The sequence below is a fragment of the Sceloporus occidentalis genome, unplaced genomic scaffold (assembly GCF_023333645.1).
Source record: "Sceloporus occidentalis isolate IW3139 unplaced genomic scaffold, rSceOcc1.0.p SCAF_126, whole genome shotgun sequence".
NCBI lineage: Eukaryota > Metazoa > Chordata > Lepidosauria > Squamata > Phrynosomatidae > Sceloporus > Sceloporus occidentalis.
Genome location: NW_028317106.1, coordinates 1924271 through 1947268, shown reverse-complemented (window position 1 = coordinate 1947268; position 22998 = coordinate 1924271). Strand labels below are relative to the sequence as shown.

Here is a 22998-nt window from a genome sequence, read left to right as displayed (position 1 = left end):
ACCTGTTCCGGGTCTTCCCCGATCCCGGCGTCTGTACGCAGCTACATCATTTTCTTCAAATATTTGTCTCAGATGCTGATTCTTTTCCAACACCTTTAATGATGTAATTTGACTGTTTATATATTCTTAAAATATTATTATTTCAGACGTTTCTGTGCTTGGGGACCCCTTATTTTATGTTATTTGGACCCACTTTTTGCAACCAGATCCCAATTTAATGACCCCCCCATACATGCATAATATTCATTGTCATCCCCGTGCAAAAAGGTAGAAAAGCTGGGGTTATCTTGGTAAAATATAGTTTTATTTGCTCATACAAAGACACAGTATCAATTCTCAGAATGTAATATTCTTTAAAAACCTCTTTTTTTTCTGTGTAAAATTATTTTTTTTGTACGTACCACAAAATACTCGATTTACAATGTACACATTTCTGTTTTGCTTGCATCTTTTTTTTACCGTCTTGTCATATATATATATATATATTTATTTTTATATAGAGAGAAATTTGCTGTTCTAACAGGTTACAGAGAGAAAAGCAATAAAATAGACGTGAATTTTGAGTAACCCGGCTGAATAAAACTCAACCGCTATGTCTCGAGTGCGAAATCTAACCACGGATCCATCCGTCGGGATGGTCATCAATGATCTCAGCCAATGAGTGGGCCTCGGATCCACGGCATGAAATGCGTCGGGCTGAGTATCTAACCTTACTAGGGACTGAGGTCATGGCTTCATCCTGTTGGGTTGAATTACAGCATTTTTCACATATTCTAAGACCTGTATCTCAAATGGGGCGCCCACACCAAACGGGCCCTTATAGTAAAACGCGTGGGGAACTTCGAAGCAGCCTCCGCAAACCGTGAACGCGTCCAGCCACACGCATCTTTAATGCAGTCACTGTAAGCGTGTAACGCTGTGAGCGCCCCTTTAAACACTGATATCTGCATAGCCATTTATATATTCTGTAGCAGCATCTTAATCGCCATCGTAGCTATTACGATGAATCTATTACTCTTCGCTATTGTATAGGGCCCCTTAAGTTAAGGAGATCATGACGGCCAGCCAAACCTATGGTTAGGAGTCACAGAAATGTGCAATGTTTTGCCGGAGACGAGGCGCTCAAGAACAGGGAAAAAAAACCCCAAATTTTTTGGGCCGGGAATCGTCTTTTTTACAGAAAAGGTTTCCAAGTAAAAATAGCAAGGCACCTTGGCTCAATTGAACCTTTTTTTTTTGTTTTGTTTAAAAACAGACTCCTATTTCCTTGGCTTAAATGAATTTATTGATTTAAGAAATCGGGCCAAAAGTGCTGATATCCCTGCTTGATCACAGGTGATTAAATATTGCTACAAAATTCAGATTTGATGACCTGAATGCAAGCAGGGATTGCCGGTTTTATCATTTCTCCTCAAAATGTACCCTGGGTCAAAACTACGGATGAGGCCGGTAAATTAATCAGAATTCCTTGGGATATATTTTATAATTAATTCAATTAACAAGGTATAAACATAACAAATATGTCACTGCATGATGGGGCATTATATATGAGATCTTTGAGGAAGATTGGGAAACATGGAGCTATCGCCATGGAAACCAGTGAGATTTTACCCCTAAATGATTCAAAGCACCAGAACACGCAAACATGGCCCATTATCCACTGGAATACGCGGCCATAAAAGTGACATTTTTCTACCATACGTTGGCTAATCGGTGCGTTAGCAGCTCGGCGAATCTCACGCGGACCACGGCCGGTTATTTTTTTTTTCTGCCAAATTGGATGATCTTTAGAAATATTAATTGCCTTATTGCAGAATCTACGTTTGGATGTTTGGCGCTGAGACGTACAGCTGGTGGCACCAACATGGCATTGTGTTTGGAAGAGGCGAGCGAGCGTCTGTGACTTCCTAAGCAAAGACTTCGAGGTTTCCGTAACAAGCAATGCCTACTGTAGCAAGTTTTCAAGACGAGATGATGCAGAAAACCCAGCGAGAACTTGGATTTTTGAGAAATACCCGTAAACATAACAAATGCCAAGGAAACATCGTTGTGCTTTTTTTTTCTCTGTATACGACTGCAAAAGGAACGCCATCAGCTGATATATGTATATATATATATATATTAATGGGGGGGGACCCTTAAGATGCGGCGGGGGATCCCTGCGAGTGATGGGCAACACTAAAGGGGTTAAACATGATGGAATGTTAACGTTATGGGCAAACGAGAGACCACGTGGTTAGGCAGCTTAGTGAATTAATTGAATTAGAAATAAATTATAATAAAATAGATCTCTGTACATTTTTACAGGCACACACATAAATATGCGTTTCTACTTCACATAATACTAGAGCTTTGAAAAGGTTTTAGTCCCAACCAAAATCATGTCCGGTCATCTGGTAGAACTTCATATTGAAGGGTCTGTAGAATTCTCGTAATCTTTTGACCACTTCGGGGTTGATGTTGGGGTGAGTCCTACCCTTCGTTTTCCCCAGACAGTGGGGCTTGCTGCTCCCCTCTGCCTTTTTTAAACACGGGAAGCCCTTTGTCTTGTTGAAATAAAAATGTTTGTCAGTAATAATCCTCTTGAGTCCCAGAAAGTCCTGGACGCGCCCAAGTTCCCCGGCCGGGTCCGTAATGAGTCTCTCCCCACTTACAAAGAGGATTTGGCTCATGGGAAAGTACTGGAGCCAGTTCTCCAAGTGCTTGGCGTAAATCCCTATCTGAATGGCGCTCCACGTTGTGTCGATGAGACCCGTAGTCCTGTTTTTGAAAGTTAAAGCCTCGAACGTAGGGATATCGGGCCGTTTGGACAACGTCTGGGTGTAGTCAGATATAACTCTGGTTACTGGGTCTCTCACCACCACGATCAACTTGGCGTCCTTGGACATGGCGGAGACTCTGGCTGGAGCCTCCTTGGTGACAAAATAGCTGGGAGTCTTCTCCATCGTTATCTGACCGTCCAGAGTCCTCGGCATTAATTCCCTGAGGATCAATAAAGAAAATCATATTAGTGACCAACGTGATCGAGCGTTACATCTACAAATCAGGGCTAATAAAGCAGATTCGGAAACGGGGTAAAGGAGGCAAACGCCAGCTTATGATCCATACTGAGAGGATATCAGAAAAAATATCCGCTGGACCGACACACGGACGCGAGACACTTGGTCATTCCAATCAGCAATTAGTTTACATTCAGAAAACGTGCTTGATTTGTAAGCTCTTCGTTACACACCTCCTTGCATTGTACTAACGAGGAGAGGATGTTTAACTCTATGGCCTCGGTCGTTAAAGACTGATATCCCATCCCCAAATACTGGATCCCAAAACCCCTGGAGAACACTTACTCTGACCCTTCTGAACGCTCTTATATCTTTGTTTAGTCTCCTCCGGTAAGCTGTGCGTTTACAGGAAGGTTCTTATTTTTAGCTCTGTTATCTCAGCCAACGAGGGGCTCGGAACGAGGCGCATTCAGCCTGGATGTTAATTGCGCCCCTGCAGAGAGTTGCCCTGGAAAGTTCTGTCCTCTCTGCACGCAATCCGGTCGATCGCTCAGGCAGAGGACGAGAAAAAACAAGACCCCGACAATAGCGACGAGGGCTTCTTTTATCCTTTCTGTCCGAAAACGGTTTAGTTCTCTCCGCTTTGTAAAACACAGTGGAAGCTGGGCTGGCATCAGCGAAACCCCGCGTATGACAAGACATCGGGCATTCTGAGCAGAAGACAGAGCACTGCTGGGACGCCAGCACCTGTATGACACACATAGGGGATGCATGGAATCATCTCCCAGCAGAGATGGCAAAGGCAGATAAAGACTTCCCTTTTAGCTTTTCATATAGGACTCTATGATGTCTTAGTCTTGCTAAAACATACAGGATATATTGGTTTTCCATCTGACGGAGAGACTTCTGAGGTCGCCAATATATTTAAATCCTGATTATGTATTTTTATCCTTTTAACATTGATATTTATTAATGGAGCAATAGAACGGGACATCCTGCGCTCCATCTCCTGGAGAAACCGTAGCTTTCTATGTCCGATGAGAACACATCTTTCCCCGACACTCAGCAGATTGTGAAATTGCTTCAAATGATGGTAAATTCTCTTTAGATAATGCCTGTTTTTTAAATGTGCAGAGCCGCACCCTCTAATAGAGCGCTACGCCATTGCGCTTCATTTCCGATTGGCTCCCGTTTGGAATCCGGGTTCCCCGTAGAGTTTGAAAGCGATACAATGTATCAGAGGCCGGGGAGGCGAGATACATTTTGGAACCCGGAATGCAGAGCGTTCATAGAAACATCAGCTGTCCGTCGGGAGCCGGGACCAGGTGCATGCTGGGAATTATGGTTAACGCACAAGAGACGGGAATCATTTTAAAAATACAGCATTTTGGGAGATTTTTATGCTGTAAAGGTTCCGTTATTTTGCTTGTTATTCAGGGAGCTGCGGTAATGTTGGCTTCCCGTGTTTGGCTCAGAAACTTTTACATCCAAATTCTTAAATTTTTTTATTTTCCTTTTATTGCGTCGCTGTTAACCCTTGCAATGAAACTGGAGAGTTCTAAGAATGTGATTGTGTATCTTAGGGTACAGATTTCTGATGCCTCCCATCACCAAGCCCTCCGCAAACATCATTCATTACGGCTCTTACAGAAAGAGAGATTATCTCAAACTGTGGCCCTCAGGAAAACACGGAGGACATTAATCAGACTAATTACCTACTCTGTTTGTTTAAAGCCTCCCCATTACCTCCCTTCCCAACCCTACTCTGTGTCAATGCAGCGGACACATGGTAACCCAAGGAGCTCGGACAGAGATAACCGCTTAACCCTATGATCCCTGACTCTCCGACATATACCCTACCTTCCTTACCACCTATTATTAAGCAAAGATAAGACCCTGCACAAGACTGCCCCATAACCATCAGGATCTCCTCTCATGGATATGGGTGGGCTGGTCTAAATAATCAGATCCCTGACTCGCTGTCTTAAAACCAAACAACTTAAACACTCTTTAACAACTCAAAGTGGCATTTTATTCCCTGTTGTCCAAAATATTTAGGGGGGGACATTTACAGTTTATCATCTTCTTCAGCATATGGATCCCTTTAACCGCGTGATTTAACCCTTATTTTATTATAAAACGTTTTGCCTGGGATAAAGGACAAATTGCAGGGCTGTTATTGTGAATATCTGTAGGTCAGACTCATTAGCCTTTGCAGAAACCTTCCTGGATGTCTTAAGAGCAGCTTGAGACCTTGGGAACAATACCGCGAGGCTGTCCGCGTGTGCAAAAGCCTTAAAGGACGCATGAAAAGGCGACACGTTAGATCCTGGGGGACGGAGCAGGGTTTTGTTCGGAGATTCAGCGGGGGTTTCCTGTCTCCCACAGATATGTTTTCTCAACTGTTGCAAGTTGTATTCATCCGGGGTAAAGCTAAACCACCCCATCCCACCCTGTAGAGGGGATAAACCCCCCCCCTTACCCTCTGTCTCTCGTCATGCCCCCTCACACAGCTCTCCGCAGTTCCCTTTAAAAAACCCAACCATAATCTACCCCCTCGGTGCAGACCTCGCCACAGAACCATTGTGTCCCACTAAGAAGCTGCAACACGATTGGACGAGACTTGTCTAATCATGTGACCGCTTCCCACCGCTTGTTCCTGATTGTTGCATTTTGCGGATGGTGGAAGGCGAATGAATGAGAGACTGTACTATTTTGATACATTTTTTTTTTGTTTTTGTATCCCAGTAGTGATTACTTTGAATCGGACTGTACGACCTTAGCCTTCACAACTGCCTTCATTGTGTTATTTATTGTGATGCTGCTTTGCAACAAAACTAAGCTATGTCTTATAAACCCTTCAATAAGGTATGCTGTAAGGTAAAGCCCAGACATCTTGGAGGTCGTATCAAATTAAATACAAAAAAGAAACGTCCGCCGCAGACCCCTAATTCTTAACTTGTCAAGAAACATGTAAACTCTTGCCGAGCGTTCACCTCCTTCCAGACGAACACCTCTTTCTACGGACAGTTTAATTGGGGAGGGTAACTGGTGCCGGGCCGCGCGGGTAACTGCTCCGCAGCTAATTACAAGTCTGGAATATAATAAGAGGCTGTGTTCGTCTGCAGCAATGGCTTCTTTTAAAGGGCAAACTTCAGACGCACAAAATACAGAGCCGTCAAATGCCCCTAACTTTTTATGTTGATGCTTAGGGCGTCGAGCCGCCCCTGAATAAAAGCCGGCATTGGGATTTTATGTATATATATCTATATATATATATTAGTTTTTGATGCTAGTGAAAAGGCAAAATGTATCCAGAATTACAAAACTTAGTAACATTCGCTGGGTTACGTCCCTATTCGAGGTTTTGACATTTAGAACTCCGCTCTCCCCATCCCGTCATACGTTAGAAATATCATAATATTCCCGGCCAGTAAAGAGAACTTTAAAAAGTCCTCCGGTAAAAGAGATTTCTGTCCTGGAGGTTTTTGCTTTCTTAAGCAGAGTGACTGCCCCCCCCCCCTCCATTAGGAAAAAGGATATCCCACCTCGAGGATAATCCTTCAAACGGCTTCTAATACCACTGGCCTCATCTCTACTCTTTAATCAAAGCAGATTGCCATCAGCCCCCGTAACAGGTACCCAGGAAAGGGGGGGTTTAAAAGCCAAAAACACCCCTAATTATAAGGTTAGGAATAACGAGACCTGTTATTTTTCTATAGGATTTCCGAAGCTCATGTGTGAAGCAGACCAGAAAAGGCCAGTAGAACGACTCTTAGGGTTATAGGTATCTTCACCTGTTATAACCCACTCACAGAACACAAACATGCGCGTGCACGCGCGGCAAAGTCCCCAAACAGCTTGCAAATGAAATGTGTGTCTTGTCACAAATGTGTCTAATCTGGATCCGACGTAAGAAGCCAAGCATTCCTGGATCGTTTCAATGACGAAGCGAGGCATTTTTATTACGGCCATGTTCATATCCTCCCTGATCCCGGAGTGCAAATCCCTGTCACTCGCGGGGGGATATCAAAGACATCGCTGGCAGACCACTTCCAAACGTTTCAAACCCTTCAGCCACACAACAGGTGACGGGGCCCCGACACCCGAGCTTAGGAGACCGTGCCTTCTCTGTTGAAAGCCCAGAGATGCGAAATGATGCCACGGGGGCAACAGAGCCTTCATAGCATGTCTGTTCCCCCTCCCTACGTGACTTATTATCTCTGCCACCTGTCCAAAGTTCTCAAAGTCAGCACAAGTCCGCAATAACGCACAATGTGCTAACCGGGATCCTTCCCTAATGGGCTTCGTCCCAAACATTGATAAATTCAAATATTTGGAGCAAGGGGGTCGGTGTAAGACATATCGTGAAACAACCATCGACGTTAAATATTTTTACTAGAAAATCCTATTTGGAGAGGAACAAATCCAAAAATGCAGCGTCCGTGCCGGTAATCTGAGTGGAAGCAAGAAGTGTCTATAAGGAGCACAAACGTCCTTATCTGCGAGGGGACTTCTCTTGATCTTCGCTGATTAGAGCATTTGGAAACCAATTATATCCTTAATTGCTGATAATTACCCCACTAAGTGACAGGGATTAGCATCTTTAATTCAGATCTGGGTTTTCTTTGCATTAGTTGTAAAGCCATCAGCCTTTTGTCACCTTCCCAAAATAAGGGAATCCCCCCCAAAAAAAGGAAATCCCCAAAAAAGGTGAATTTTCTCCGACAAACATTTTCCCCCAGTGTTCAACCACCAGTGCACTGCCCAGAGCTAATCCACTGGATCCCAGATCAGCTCACTGGGATCCACCGTCTGCTCCCCGCTGTTACAACTCACAAGGTCTCATCTCCTTCCACTTCGTAGATTTGAAAGTTTTATTTAATATTTCTGGTCTGGGCATCAAACTTCTAAATTTACTCATTACCTACTTATGGTCACAATAATGACCCAATAAAGTGGGATTTACAGCTAAATTATTATTCTAAAATACGTTTTCAAGCCGGTAACAGCACCTTTACAAACTTCAATAAATCACAAGTATTTTTCTTTCGTTGTTCAAATGCATTGACATTTATATGCGTGTTTCTAAGCGAGGGCAGCGTATAACTGGCCGTGTGTAGTATTATTTGAAGAGGGAATGAACATATGCATTTTTTAGAAAATATTTTTTGGTATATATATATATATACAATTTCTATTTGTATTTTTTTTTTTTTTTTTAAAGAAAAAAATATTACACCAGCATGCAATGGGTTTATGATAACGGTGATTTTATATATTTTATGTAAAAAAAATGCAGTGAATTATAAATAATGTGAAATGAAATGTATACGTCGGAAATTGTTTGTAAAAGCAGCATCTAGCGTGATCTTTGTACGAAATCATTCCTTTCGGCGTTAATATAAGACGCCGGCTCTGCTAAATGTAAGTCCCGTCATTACTTATAAACGGCTCATGGCGTAATTTGTGCATCTGCGTTCCGTTCGTCATGGTAAATATGAGAATTTCAAGTGGAGGGGATGGATATGATACGCGAGAGCTTCGCTGGCACTTGGTGGAAAAACTTTCAGAGCGTTGGGATCGTGATACGGGAGAACCGGGGGTCTTTACGTGTTCAGAAATTCAAAAGAACGAGGTTGGATATCGTAGCAAATTTAATAAAAAAAATAAAAAAAACCCAATGGAGGGTCATAGAAACTTTAAATAAGCAAATAATAAAAAACCCAATGGATGCTTTAAATAAAGAAATAATAAAACCCCAATTGATGGTCATAGAAACTTTAAATAAAGAAATAATAAAAAACCCAATGGATGCTTTAAATAAAGAAATGAATAATATGGCGCCAACCATGCGCAGTCTGTGCGTCCTCACATTTACACTCCCACTTCCACAATGTTAGTGGCACGTTGTGTCGATCTCCAGAGTCCTAATTCATCTTAAGGTCATATTGAGAATTCTATTCTTTTTTCTTTTTGGGCACCATAACATTTTAATTTTGCTATATTTTATTGTAAAAAAGTATTTTTTATAACGGACTTTGACATCCATGTTTTTTTCTTTATTTTTAGACACAGTTTGCCACATTTCAATAAGGGTGAGTACAGAATCCGTATTATAATGTATACAAGGTTTTTTTTTTAATCAAATTGTGTTATGTATTAAATATCTATTAGATGTCATAGAAAAAATAATAATATAAATGAGTATCATTCAGCTCAATGATCTATTCCTTATACTAAATGAAACCTTTTATTTTTGTGTATGGCAGAAATAAGACAAATATTGGTATTTTGATTTTTTTAACTCTTGAACCAAGGTTTTGAAGAAAAAAAGGTAAATGTGGCATTAATTTGTGTAAAATAACGTGAATGTATTCCAGTTGTAACCTGAAACACCTTTTAGTGAAATCACTTTTCTGTTTGTTTAATCAAAAATAAGGTTTTTGGCGCCAATTCAAATTCTGCCTCCAAAAGAAACATTACAGATGCGAAAAAAAAAAAAGAAAACACCACTTTACTTCTTTAATGTTAAGAAAATAGACGTTCTAATCCAAATAATTTGGTTTATTAAGATACATTTGGCAGTGAGTGCTGTAAATTATTATAATAAATGGCGGTGTTACCACTCAAAAATTAGAACGGTAATTTGAACCGTACCACAGTGCGTGAACTTATGAAAATTTCAATTTGGGTTGTATTTTTTTTTTAATAAACTAATTTTGCCAAATAGTTCTATTCTAGGAAGTCTAAAATTCCTATTATTGAACCCTGATCTTCTTAAATATTATAAATAAGAGAAAGTGGAATGAGCGTAAAAGTTTAATAAGAAAGACGCCCCTGCGCGAAGGCAGGTATTCTATAGCAACTTCAACGAAAGGGATGGATAGGTGGCTCTGGGTAGCCAAGGAAGCACGCAACGTTAATGTTTTTGGGGGAACCCCATCTAGCGGGTTATTTTGTGAATTTATGGGTAATTCATGGGTAGTTTTGGTTCCAGAGAGGAGGACATTTTGGATTTTTTTTTAAGAAGTTGTGTTTTAGCACTCAAATACTTGCTATACCCAAACCATATATGTAAGATGGCGGTCGAGAGGAGAATCCTCTGTTATTTGCTGATTTTGTTTCAAAAAGTAACTATGTAGCTGACCTTAGACTTGTAAGTACAAATTGAAATGCCTTTTGACGGCATGGAGGGAGTCTACTGGCCGTCCGTCCGGCCGGCCCTTTGGCATTTAGTGTCATCATCAGGCAAGTATTTTGATTTCATGGATAAAGCCAGCTGTAGCTCAGGAACCCAGGGGTTTAGCCAAATGCTATGAAACGCCCCTGGCCCCCGTTCCCGTAATTAATGCCTCTGATTTAAGGGACTCCCAAAACACCTTGATTTATCTCAATTCAGCAAAGCGGAATCACTGGCCAAAAGAGTAATAATTAGCAATTGATTTGGACGCTTCCTCAACAGAAGATCCTGATTTTAGCTTAACAAACTTGGCCAACTTTCCTCATCTCAAATTCCAGGTGTGAGAACGAGACGGGCATCTCGCCGGGGGCTAGAAGGTCCTCCCTGGGGTGACAACACCCTCGTCACTTAAACACAAACCCATTCCTCGCAGTTAATTTGAGTGGTGACTTTAACACTATTTATTTACTCAATCATGTATGACAGGCCAAAAATTCAAACCGATTGCACGTCGCTGTGATAATATACGGGCGGCCCGTCCTGGCAGAGGCCTGGCAGCCGTAGAACACTGAGTGGCACGCGCCTCGCGCTTCTATTTTCTTAAAAAAACTGCTGAAAGCGGCATCATTCAGAACGGAAAAGGATTATTTCTTTCATTTTCAAGAATACTGAAAAACATTACGTTTTTAACTCGGTCGCAGGCCAGTGATAATTTCCAGCCTTTCTGATACATTTACTCCCTGGCTTGCTGTGTCTCCATTATATACGGGCTGGCCCGGATTGCTAGCTCTTTGTACAAGGTTCTAAACGCTTTTAAAATTCCGCAGTAGGAAATGAAAGTCGATAACTTGAAGGGCCAAGTATTTGAATGTCATTGAATTATTTAACACGCAGATGTCAGGTTTATTTTAACATTAGATCTGAAGTTAAGGGAGGTTTATTTTCAGTGCCTCTTAATTTATAGATATTTAGATTTAATGTTCAGAGATAATTATTTTTTTTCACCCCGCGAGAACGGCACATTTTATAGCCTTCACACTCCTGGACCCCCAAAGGGAGTAAAAAAGCCCCCAAACTAAAAAAACTTAACTGTCCTGCATCAGAAAGGTCACAGAGTATCTCGGTATCGACATAAGACACACGTATACGTACTTATATATTCAGCGATCAGAGCAGAGCAGTGGACTCAAAGGGTTACGGGAAATCCAAAGATTTTGTAATGCAACGTTAACCTCTTATGTACAAAGGAGGCGACCAATTCAGTCTGAGCCCATTGCCACTTTTACCCAAGACCATAAATAACCAACCCGTCAAAGTGTCCCTTTCTACCCAGAACGCTGTGTTAAGTCGCTGGCACCTTCTCCATGCCACACATTAAGGGGCTACTTTGTAATTGTTGTGATGCCCGATGCTTCTCCAGGCCCCTTGTGTCCTCCGGTCTGCAGGGAGCAATTAAAATGTGTCATCAGGTGTTATAAATAGCAGGCTATATATATATAGATATATATATATATATATATATATATATATATATATATAATATAGGTCTGCGATCCCTATTATACGCCCCGATGTGCGTGAATAACTTAAATGGGAACGTAGATTTGCTATGGGAACGCGCATGTTCTGGATTAGAAAGCTCCGTTATGCTCTAAGGCTATGACGCTAGGTTTTGACATGTGGTGGATGGATTAGCAGTTTAGTAAATTTGCCGATACTCACAATTTTCTAAAGGCATCGAGTCCTCAGACCCAGGATTTTAAGAGCGGAGGTAGAATTGTTTGTGTGATGGGGGGGGTCGCAGGGGCGATTCTCGGGGCCGGGAGACACTTGTTTTCTGTACTCTGATAGAAATCTTAATTGACTACAAACTGTATCCGTTCTATATTAATGAGATGCCGAAAAAGAACTGACTCAGAATTTCTGGGAAAAGTAAATTATTAATAACGCGTTTTAAATCTGAACAAGAACCGCAGCGTTTGGGGAGGTTTGGGTGAATTTTAAGCTGAACAATGACTTCCAGCGTAATCTCGACGTGATCTTTCCATTCACTCATCCTGACAGCAGAACAACCGACCCTTACAGTTTTATTTTAAACAACAAACTCTACAACATCCACGGCTTCCCTTTAAAATAATAAATCGTATTTTTTACATTTAAGTCCATTTTTTTATTGATAATTCTAGCGTAGCGAGCGATTACCGGACGTCTACCAATTCCATTTTACAGACTGCCCTAAAATCCTATTTTAATGTTAAACCAGCTTCTCAAAAAAATCTCATACGATAAATGTAACCACCTAATATTTCACTTCAGAAAATAAATCAGACGTGAAAATGTGGTAAAGGAAAAATGTATTTGAGAAAATCTTTAAAAATGAAATAAAATTCAGAATAATTTCCGTAAAATTAAGTGACAGAGCTTTGGGAAAGTCCGACCTGCTAAAAAGTTGCCACTTTTTTGTAAAACTTTATTTAAAAGACAGATTAAAAGTCTAAATTCAAAAAGTGTCATTTTTATCCAAAAGTAGCGAAATTCTAAATATCAGCTTAGTCTCTAAGCCTTTATCGAGCTGATTTACGTTCGGTGGAGAAGTTCAAAGAACGTGCGCTGATGTTTGCACATTCTCAGAGCTCATTATTAGAGGAAGATGACGTTTTCTATGAAAAGTCTCTGAGTTGGGGGAACAAAATAACAAAACATCAAAGTTCCTTCAAAAATCAAAGGGAGATGAATATAAAATAATACATGCACCTGGAAAAAAATCAAAACACTCGTTGGGAGTTCCGTTACGGTCTCTAGAAGGTGTTCAGGGATTATTCATGGCTTTAAAGAACTCCAAAGTTTATCAAGAACAGTATTATTCAGTTAATATTACTTTGGGTGTTTATAGCCTTTTTTCTTGAGTTTTACTGCCATAGGGGTCGACGAAGGTGGTGCATCCCTTCCGGTGTGAAAAGCGTTACTTGCCCCAGCACTGGAATTCATTTCTTGTAAAATGGATGTTTTTGGGGAAAATAAAATTCCGCTTGTATTTTTGATTTTGCATAAAAGTGTCTAAAATTTACCGACACTTAATGCAAAATGGACAGGTTAAAATTCTGAGCCACGTTTCTTTTTTCACAGAATGCCACGTTTTCACTCTATGAATTTTTTCCTAAAAGAATTTTTTTCCTAAAAATGTAGATATCCTGATCGTTTGGATCTACTTAGAGACATTTCTAGGTTTTCTTTTTTTAGCTGGTTACTAGTAACTGCAGTTGGACCCATGAGCTGCAATGCTTGTATGTTCCCAACAGGGATCACTGCTACCCTGCGCTAACACGCGTCCGGCCAAACAGACCCCGCGCCAACATTCTGGCACAAATTTCATTCCACAGACAACAAAAATAACTATTTTATAAAAGGAAAAACTTAAACATGAAACTCTTCATACCAAAAAAATAAATAAATACACTTTTGAACGCTACGCAACACCATCCACTCCCTTAATAAAACTATTTACAGTAACATTCGCACATCCCGTATGATTTATTTACCAATAACCTCTACGCTTCTTTGACACCAATTCCTCGTTTGACAGATTTAGCAAAATTGAACAATGGCATAAAAAATGGAATTCAAAAAAAAATATATGAAGTTTATTGTAGTCAAAATAAACATGAAATAGTTCACTGGGCACCGAGGCTGACAATCAGTGCGGTGATTATTGCTTCATATTCCATTGGGGGTTTAATGCACCCCATTCAGTCCCTAAACTACAGACATAATGATCGCAGCAGGGCCTGCGTTATATTTATATATTTCCGGCAGGTTCCGTAGCCTAAACCTTTTGTACCTTAAAACGCCTACTTTTACATAAATAGGAAAATTAAGCAATAATTCCAGCCCCAAATGAATGATCGCAAGCTGCAGGGACGAGCGGCCCCTCTGTGAGTTTCAGGCCCTGCTGATAAATTATGGATCTACGGGAAGGAAATCTTTTACAGAGAAGAGGAGTCAATCCTATGGAGAGAGGATGGGGGGCTAACAGGGAATCCCCGGGGAAGACGAGTCCCTGGGGCGCTGCGTGAGTGGCTTACACCTGCCTGGATGGGGCAACTGAATCATCAGGGATATTGCCCCAGGCTGGGGTACTTCTGATGCAAAAAATATACATATATCTGAGTGAATTACATGGGTGTAATACATGTGATATGTGTGTGTGGGGGTGAAAATCCACCGACCGCTGGGCACTTGTGAGCACTGGCATGTGATGGTACATGTTACATGTGATGGTACATGTTACATGTGATGGTACATGTTATCCTAGACATTCACCTTAAGCCATGTTGCACATGCAGACCACGCATTTTGACACACGCACACGGGGTATATACGGGGTGGGACATATAGAGGACTCTTACCTGTACCACTCCAGTCCCTTGTCGTAGTTCCGATCAAAGAAGTGGGGTTCAGCTCCCACCGCCCTTATGTCCGGGTGCACCCTCAGGAACTCCAGCAGAGCCCGGGTGCCTCCTTTCTTCACCCCAATTATTATGGCTTGGGGAAGCTTCTTGCTCCCAGAGCCGTTGTAGAAGGTGGAGATGGGGCTTCCTTCCTCTGTGGGGCCCCTGGGCTCGGGTCTGAGCAGGAGCTGGGAGAGCAGCCCGGGCTGCCTAGGGGCAGAGGAGCCGGGGAGGGAGGCGCAGGAGCCGGCACAGGAGTACAGCATGTAGAGGCAGAGGAAGAGCATGGTGCACAGGGGCAGTAGAAGTCTTCTTCTCAGTGGGGACACAGGGGTGGCATCCATAGGGGCATCATTCAGGGTCCTTCCACATCTGCCACATCTTGCCTTCCGCACCCCAATCCAGGACCCACCCTCACAGAGATCTCAGTGCAAGTCTCCTTCAGAAACAACCCCCCCAAACACCAAAATCCAGCTCGTGCCTTTAAAGACTTCTCATCAATGGACAGCCCTGGGACCCCCGGATCCAGCTGCACATCAGAAAGGGTGGCTTCATGCAGGAATAGTGCTGAGTGAGCCCCAGTGGCCCCCAGCCTGTGAGCTCAGCTGCTCCCCTGTAGACATCCCCATAGATCCAGGAGGATGGATGGGTGATACTCTGTATCACTGAGAGTCCCTGCAGCTGCTGCCTTCTCCTGACTGCTCCTTCTCACTACTGCCAGCCACTCGCTGCCTGCTTCTGATGCTTGCCTCAGGGGAGGAGCTCCAGCAGTGACAGGCAAGCAGGCTGCCCAATGGCAGGGATACACTGTATGCTAATTAGCCATTTGTTGATAAAGGCTAGCCAATGGGTAGGCACCATTGGAGCTGTCTCTGCACTCTGATTGGCTCATGCTTTTATATAGGAGACTGTGCGCTGAGCTGCAGTCAGTGTTGGGAGAGATGGGCATAGCTGTGGCATCAGAATACCCAGAATCAGGGGGCAATGAGTGAATTAGCCCCCTTTACCACAACAAAGTGGTCAAATACATGCATCAGACCAAGAATGGATCATATTTGGGGAAAATGTATAATTTCCAGCATAACATTATATGTAGGACACATTTAGGAATTTTTTTTTTTTTTTTTTTCTGCAAATGCATCTGTTAATCATAGTTGTTTTTTTATAGTTCTGCAAAAATGTAGGTAACTATAGGCAGTAAAGTATCAAAAAATATCAAGATTGTAAGCTTGCGAGACAAGCCTCTCCACCTACTGTATCGCTTTGTCTGTCCTCATCTTGTCAGACCCCTTGAATATATGGATTGTATTAAGAAGCGCTGCGTAAACTGTTGGCGCTACATCAATAAAAGATAATAATAATGATAATAATATATGATCATCAATATAATCTTTGAATTCACATTAATATATATTTGTCTTTGTTTAATGGAACGATTTAATCTGGATGATACATATTGCGAGGGGGAAGGGAAAATTCCAATAATTAGATCCCTAATCAGGAAAATAATTGAAATTAAAAGGATGTCTGTGTCATGTGGGTTTGGTAAATGTTAAGTATTTGTATGCAAACTGGGTTTAAGTGCCCAGAATGAATCATTTCTTGTAATAATTCACTGCCAGACCCCCCTCTGAATCAATACAGAAAGAGAGTGTTTCTTCTTCTCTCTCCGTGAAGAGCTTTTAAGTCACAAACCGAGTGTCTGCAGCTGATCAATGGCTTTCCAAATGTCCAATTATTTATTTTAAATGTCCATTCAGATGGGACAGGTTCAATATGCTGCTTTTCTGGGGCGGAATTACAAGCAGATGTTTAAAATAGTGTGAAATGTTGTGTATATGCAGTTGTGTTGGTATTTTATTTAATGTAATTTTTTTTATATATTGGAAAAAATTGAATTAAGAAGAGTTTGATACAAGCGGCTACATTTATTTTTTTTAAATTACTTTAAATAAAGCTGATTTGGTAACGATTGGGGAAGCCTGTAAATGCAGATACATGAATTTCACATCAAACAAGCCACAAGTTCACTTTGAGGGAGATTGTAGTGATTTTGGCATTTAATGGGACAATGGGTCCCAGGCTTTGGAAGGACAGGACGAGGCAAATCATTTGTTTCATCTCCGGATAATAAGAGGCAGATGATCAAAAAGTAGAAATGACAAAAAAAGCTTAAGAAAGAAAGGGTTTTGTTGCGTTGAGTGAGTTACGTTTTAACAGAGCGAGAAGAAAGAGAGGATTATGACGCGGGATTTCAAAGGAGTTGGAGATTTCTTAAAGAAATGGCGTGTCCCGATTTTATGATCTACCTATAACTTCCAACCCATAAGGCTCGCAGTCCTGTACTAGTTCTGGCTAGTAATTTTCCCCAAAACTCCATAAAGGCAATTCTTTACCCCATTTTTATCTGTCTGTCTATTATTTCAAACCAATAAGGCTTGCAGTTGTGCATTTTGGCTAGTATTTTCCCCCATATACCAAAAACAGAACTATTTCTACATTATAAACAGAGAAGACAGAGAGGATTATAATGTGGGGTTTCAAAGGAATTTTATATTTTGTAAGGCAATTAATTACCCCATTTTTTATCTATCTATCTATCTATCTATCTATCTATCTATCATTTCAAACCCATAAGGCTCGCAGTTCTGTGCTTTGGCTAGTATTTTTTCCATAAACCAAAAACATATATATAAGATATTATAAAATAGAGAGAATCATGAGATTTCAAGAGTTTTATTTATTTTATTTTTTTTAAAAATCATAACCCTTTTATATCTACAGTATCTGCCTGTCTGTATTTATTATAACTATTATCTATCTACTATAACTTTATCTATCTATCTATTATAACTATTATCTATCTATCTATCTATCTATCTATTATAACTATTATCTATCTACTATAACTTTATCTATCTATCTATTATAACTATTATCTATCTACTATAACTTTATCTATCTATTATAACTATTATCTATCTATCTATCTATCTGTCTATCTATCATTTCAAGCCCATAAGGCTCGCAGTTCTGTGCTTTGGCTAGTATTTTTTCCATAAACCAAAAACATATATATAAGATATTATAAAATAGAGAGAGTCATGAGATTTCAAGCGTTTTATTTATTTTATTTTTTTTTTTAAATCATAACCCTTTTATATCTACAGTATCCGCCTGTCTGTATTTATTATAACAACTATTATCTATCTACTATAACTTTATCTATCTATTATAACTATTATCTATCTATCTATCTATCTATCTATCTATCTATCTATCTATCTATCTATTATAACTATTATCTATCTATCTATCTATCTATCTATTATAACTATTATCTATCTACTATAACTTTATCTATCTATTATAACTATTATCTATCTATCTATCTATCTATCTATTATAACTATTATCTATCTACTATAACTTTATCTATCTATCTATTATAACTATTATCTATCTATCTATCTATCTATCTATCTATCTATCTGTCTATCTGTCTATCTATCTATCTCTATCATAACTATTATCTATCTGTTATAACTATTATCTATCTACTATAACTTTATCTATCTATTATAACTATTTATCTATCTATCTATCTATCTAGCTATCTATCTATCTATCTATCTATCTCTATCATAACTATTATCTATCTGTTATAACTATTATCTATCTACTATAACTTTATCTATCTATTATAACTATTATCTATCTATCTATCTATCTATCTATCTATCTATCTATCAATCTATCTATCTGTTATAACTATTATCTAACTATCTATCATTTATCTATATATTATAAATATTAATCAATCTATGTATCTATTATAAATTATTAATCTGTTACTTTAGACACGGAAGGCTCTCAGGTCTGCACTTTGGCTACTATTTTTCCATATACCAAAATCACTCCTATAACACAATCTAGACTAATGCAATTTCTCCTGCCAGATGTATATATAACATCTTTCCCAGCCGCGTGTGCATTATGTATATTATAACTCAGGTTACCGCTATTTGTTTTTGTATTCTATATAATACTGGAAAGTCTCTGGTGAGCGTTTCATTGGATTATTATTACGTCTTAAAATATACCCCCCCCCAGCCCCCGAGTGGATTAAATGATTCCATGAAGTACGTTGTGTATACAGAGTATTTATTTTACGAAAGCCCATATTTCTGCAGAATGTTCTATTTGCGGTTGAAAGAACAGAGAGTAAGTTATTGAATTTCAGGGAAGGAAGTCCCCCCATCGCACTTCCCTTTTGATTTAAAGTCCATAAACTTTAACACTTTTTTTTTCTAGTATCTTAAACTTGATACCACTATGTAGACAGCAGAAAAATCCACGCAGAGCGGCATGAAGCCGCTGTTTTTACCCGCGCCCCCGGAACTGTCCCCCGTTACACCCATGTTGTTTTGTAAAACTCTAAACTTCAGTACAAAGAAAAAATCCATTCGCCCGCATAGAGAAGATCTTTATTACTTTATTATTATTATTACTGCTTCACATTCAGTCTTTGTTTAAAATATAATATTATAATATATTATAAAACGGGTTCAGTTCGCAGCGTGATTAGCGGGCCGTGGGGGGCTTACATTCAAACGTCACGTCTTTTGATTTTTTTAGTATTACTTTGACAGTAACGTAAAGGGGAGGGGTACTGGTGGAAATGAAAATATTACCGTTTAGTTGACAACTCTGGTGGTTTTAGGGTTAAAGGGCATCAGTGGCATGTGTCAAACCTTACTGCACATGGTGATGGACGTGGTAAGGGGGTAAGTGGAGACGCCTCGGTTACAGGGTCTGATCTGTCGGCAGACTCAAACCTTAATCAGTCGTTGGTCTCGTCTTAGATTCGCTGTATTACCCTCTACCACTTCTGCTGGGAGGCTGTTCCATTTATCTACCACCCTCACAGTAAAGTAAAACTTCCCTCCATCTCAGTCTGTGACCCTCTAGTGTTAGATTCCGGTCTCTTGTTGTAATTTTTCTCCTGCTTTGGAATAAAGCCATTTAAATCCCTTTATGTATTTAAATGTCTCTCCCATCCCATCTCTCTTCCATCTTTCTCTCTCCCATCCCCTCTCTCTCTCTCTCTCTCTCTCTCTCTCTCTCTCTCTCTGTCTCTCTTTCTTCTCTCTCTCGCTCTCTCTCTCTCCCATCCCCCCATCCCCTCTCTCTCTCTCGCCCATCCCCTCTCTCTTTTCTCTCTCTTTCTTCTCCCTCCCATCCTCTCTTTCTCCTCTTTCCTAGTCGGACGTACTGATTCCGTTAGTCTTTCCTGATCATTTCTCTTGTGGCAGAAACAGCCAGTTAATAAGATCCCGAGCAGCCGAAATCCGCCGTAACAAAGATCTATGAAGCTTCATAGTCGGGTTCCAACGGGATCGTCGGCAGCATGATACTGCCTCGCTGAGTATCATGTACCAACCAAGTGTCCTGGGCTGACCAGGCAGTCCTGTTAAAGGAGGAATGTCTACTAAAAATCATTTTTATATGCAAACAAATATCTAGTTTTATTCCACTTATAATCGAGGAGCTAAATCTAATTCTTCTTAAAATCTATTTATATAAACGTCCAGCCTCCTTCAATCTGCGAAACGTTTTTATCCGATCCTTAAATCAAGCCGGCTCAGCTTTTACTTTATGACAGAGAGGAAACAAAAACCCAGGCCTTCTTTTCTTCTGCTTGTATACATTTACTGGCGGTTTAACCAACACAATGTATCGATCGGCCTCATTGTTCTTCAAAGCTGCTCCAAAACATTTGGGTGATGGGTTCCCTTTTTAAAGAGGAGCTGTCCCTTTAATCAATACGCCGCAGAAATAACAGTCTGCCATGTGCTTTAACGTTCTAAACGGATCAGCGGCTCTCCGAATGTTTTGGTGACTCACATTACGTGTTTTATGAGCCTAGAACACGAAACGCTCTTTTACGCACCTGAGCTTTGGGATCTTTTTGTATCTCCTTTTATTTAAATATTTGTAGCCTTTTTGTGTAAATAGTTGGGAAATCGGGAGAGGGGACGACGTGTTCTTTTAGTGCCTGTTTATCGGGAGCTCCACGGCTGCTCTCATGAAACATTTGATGTATAAAGAACATCCAGGGTTAGTTTTTTCTTTTTTTTTCTGTAAAGTTCTCTTAGAGGGGAATTTAAATAACGCCGGTGGTACCGGTGACAGGAGGATTAGCCGTTTTACCTGCTGGATCTTATCGTTGGTGGAATACTTTGGGACGTTTTGGGTCAAACACATCTTTATTGGTCAGACTCTCCAAAACGAACGTGAAAGAGCCCCCATATTCCTCGGAAGCACGACTGTCCCTTTAAGGTCCCAGCAGGGCCGTAATGTGTGAGTTTAGTCAATGCCAGAGAGGTTTATGGCCGCCATAAACCCTCCACAAAGAGCTATTAGGACAATTAAAAGCCAATACTGTGTTACTAATAGTCACACAGACTCTGCCCTGGATCTGCTCTCAGAGAGGCTTCTGCCCCGTGGGGTGGATACCCCCCCTCTGTCACACGCAACAGAAAGCCTCAGACACACGGGCTGCCCGCTATCGGAGCCGGGGGGGAATGGGCAGCCCTTCACTGGGGGGGCCATGGTGGTAAAGCCAGTGTCCCATGTGCTTTAACTACCTGTGTACGCACCCGTGGGGGCTCCGGAACATACATGGCTAGTTATTAGTCAGAAGGTGGGTTTTCCATCTCAGCGGCTGGAAATCTCCATCTCTGTATCAGGAAGCATTAGGTTTAGCCCCGCGGGGGGGGGAGATTAGATCCCTAATAACATTCCCCTTAGACAGAGTTTCTTTAACTCTCTGGCCAGGGAATGGTTAAACTACGTCGCAGGCAGAATGTGGTTATTGTGTCACTGGCAGGAGACGGTTTAGCGTTAAATATGGCCGCCTTTTTGCATGAAGTCTATTAAAGCTCAAAAGGTTACATGTTAATTTGCTTAACCGGTACGTGGAGCGAGCTTAATGGGCAGCGCAGGTAAATAGTAACACAATTATAAATGGGATCAACCAACACTGGATCCGGTGACCCTGCGCGGAGCCGGATGTGAACAATACACGTCTGTGACTATTAACCAAGTCACAGTAACACGGAGCAGCTGTGCTGTGAAAAGACACTCCGGGCTCTAGAGGGTTAAACCAAAATGGGCCTGTGTGGGGTATCCCTAACCCCTCTCTGTGGCAGACCGTACCCCCTTTTCGCTGGCTGTTACTTTGGATGTGCCGTTAACCCCTTTTAATGACAGAGGGCGTGTTGTACCCCATGTGACAATGAAACATTAACCATTTGCTGCTTGGTGGTGGGCTCGTTTTGCCGACGGGGTTCTTCTGGTATTCTTAGGTGTGTGGAAATTGTCATATTTAACCCCAAATCTTCCGCCTGCAGGAAAGCATTCTTGGGCGGCAGCCGTGTCTCGTTCTGGGGGAGCCGTGTCGGCGAGTTTTATGAATATTGGGGTTTTTCCATTTCTGCAGTTTTTCCTTGCTTGCGACCGGTAATGAACTTTATGGAAATCGCTTCTTATTTATGGAGCTAATAATAATCTGAGGGCGCGTCGAGGTGCAGAGCAGGGCGTTTGTGTAAATGCCCCTTCATTTGTTTCATGATTTGCCCCTCTGGCCACAGTCTGCCATCCCAGGGGGCTTTAATGGGCGATCTGTTTGCTCTACAATCCACCCAGCTTAACCCAGTGTCTGAGAGTCTGAGAGTGACAGGGGTGGAAAAAGTTAATCCTGGAACTTTTTACAATGAGAGAAGAGGCAGATTTTTCTTTCTTTCCACCGCTGGATTTTGGCAGTCCCGACGCCTGTAAATTAAACACAGAACTTTAATTCCAAGATCTGCACTCGAAACAGCTGTCTGAGAAAGGTGCAGCGCTTAATAGACAGTCAGAGGAATTAGACACACGACGTCCCCCCATAACCCTTTCCGGGGGGGTATTCTGATTCCCTCCTGTAATATTGTTACGTATGGATCACAGTCCTCTGTCACGCCGTGTTTGTAGGGATAGTATTTGTTCTGCACTCGTTTTTGATGCAGTGTTTATTATCGATATTTTGCATCCCGCGTTGTTAGGGGATGATCAGGCCCTTGAAGTGGAGGCTCGTTTCCACCCGAGTGAGGCCGATAAATGAACTCCAGCATTGTCACATCTGTTTGGGCCCTTGTCCCTGTATGGTGTGTATTAGCATGACAATGAGGGCCCTTTGTGTTTTACACGGCAGGTCAGGGAGTGCGAGGAGGGCCGTGGCGGCAGCAGAGTCAGGGTTCAGCGCGGAGTCAGCAGATGTGTTAACCGCACATTCTGAGACCCTCGGTACAGAGAGGGAGCGCAGTCC

At 41.2% G+C, this 22998-nt stretch overlaps 1 protein-coding gene across 1 annotated transcript; it reads right to left on the bottom strand.

Moving 5' to 3' along the window:
* Window positions 1-2363: 2363 nt before the first annotated feature.
* Window positions 2364-14917, bottom strand: LOC149281940 (heparan sulfate glucosamine 3-O-sulfotransferase 3B1-like). The gene is made up of 2 exons (XM_089498905.1): window positions 14589-14917; window positions 2364-2982 (listed from the first exon to the last, which is right to left on the bottom strand). Exons 1-2 carry the CDS (start codon window positions 14915-14917, stop codon window positions 2364-2366), a joined length of 948 nt encoding a protein of 315 aa, XP_089355031.1.
* Window positions 14918-22998: the final 8081 nt, after the last annotated feature.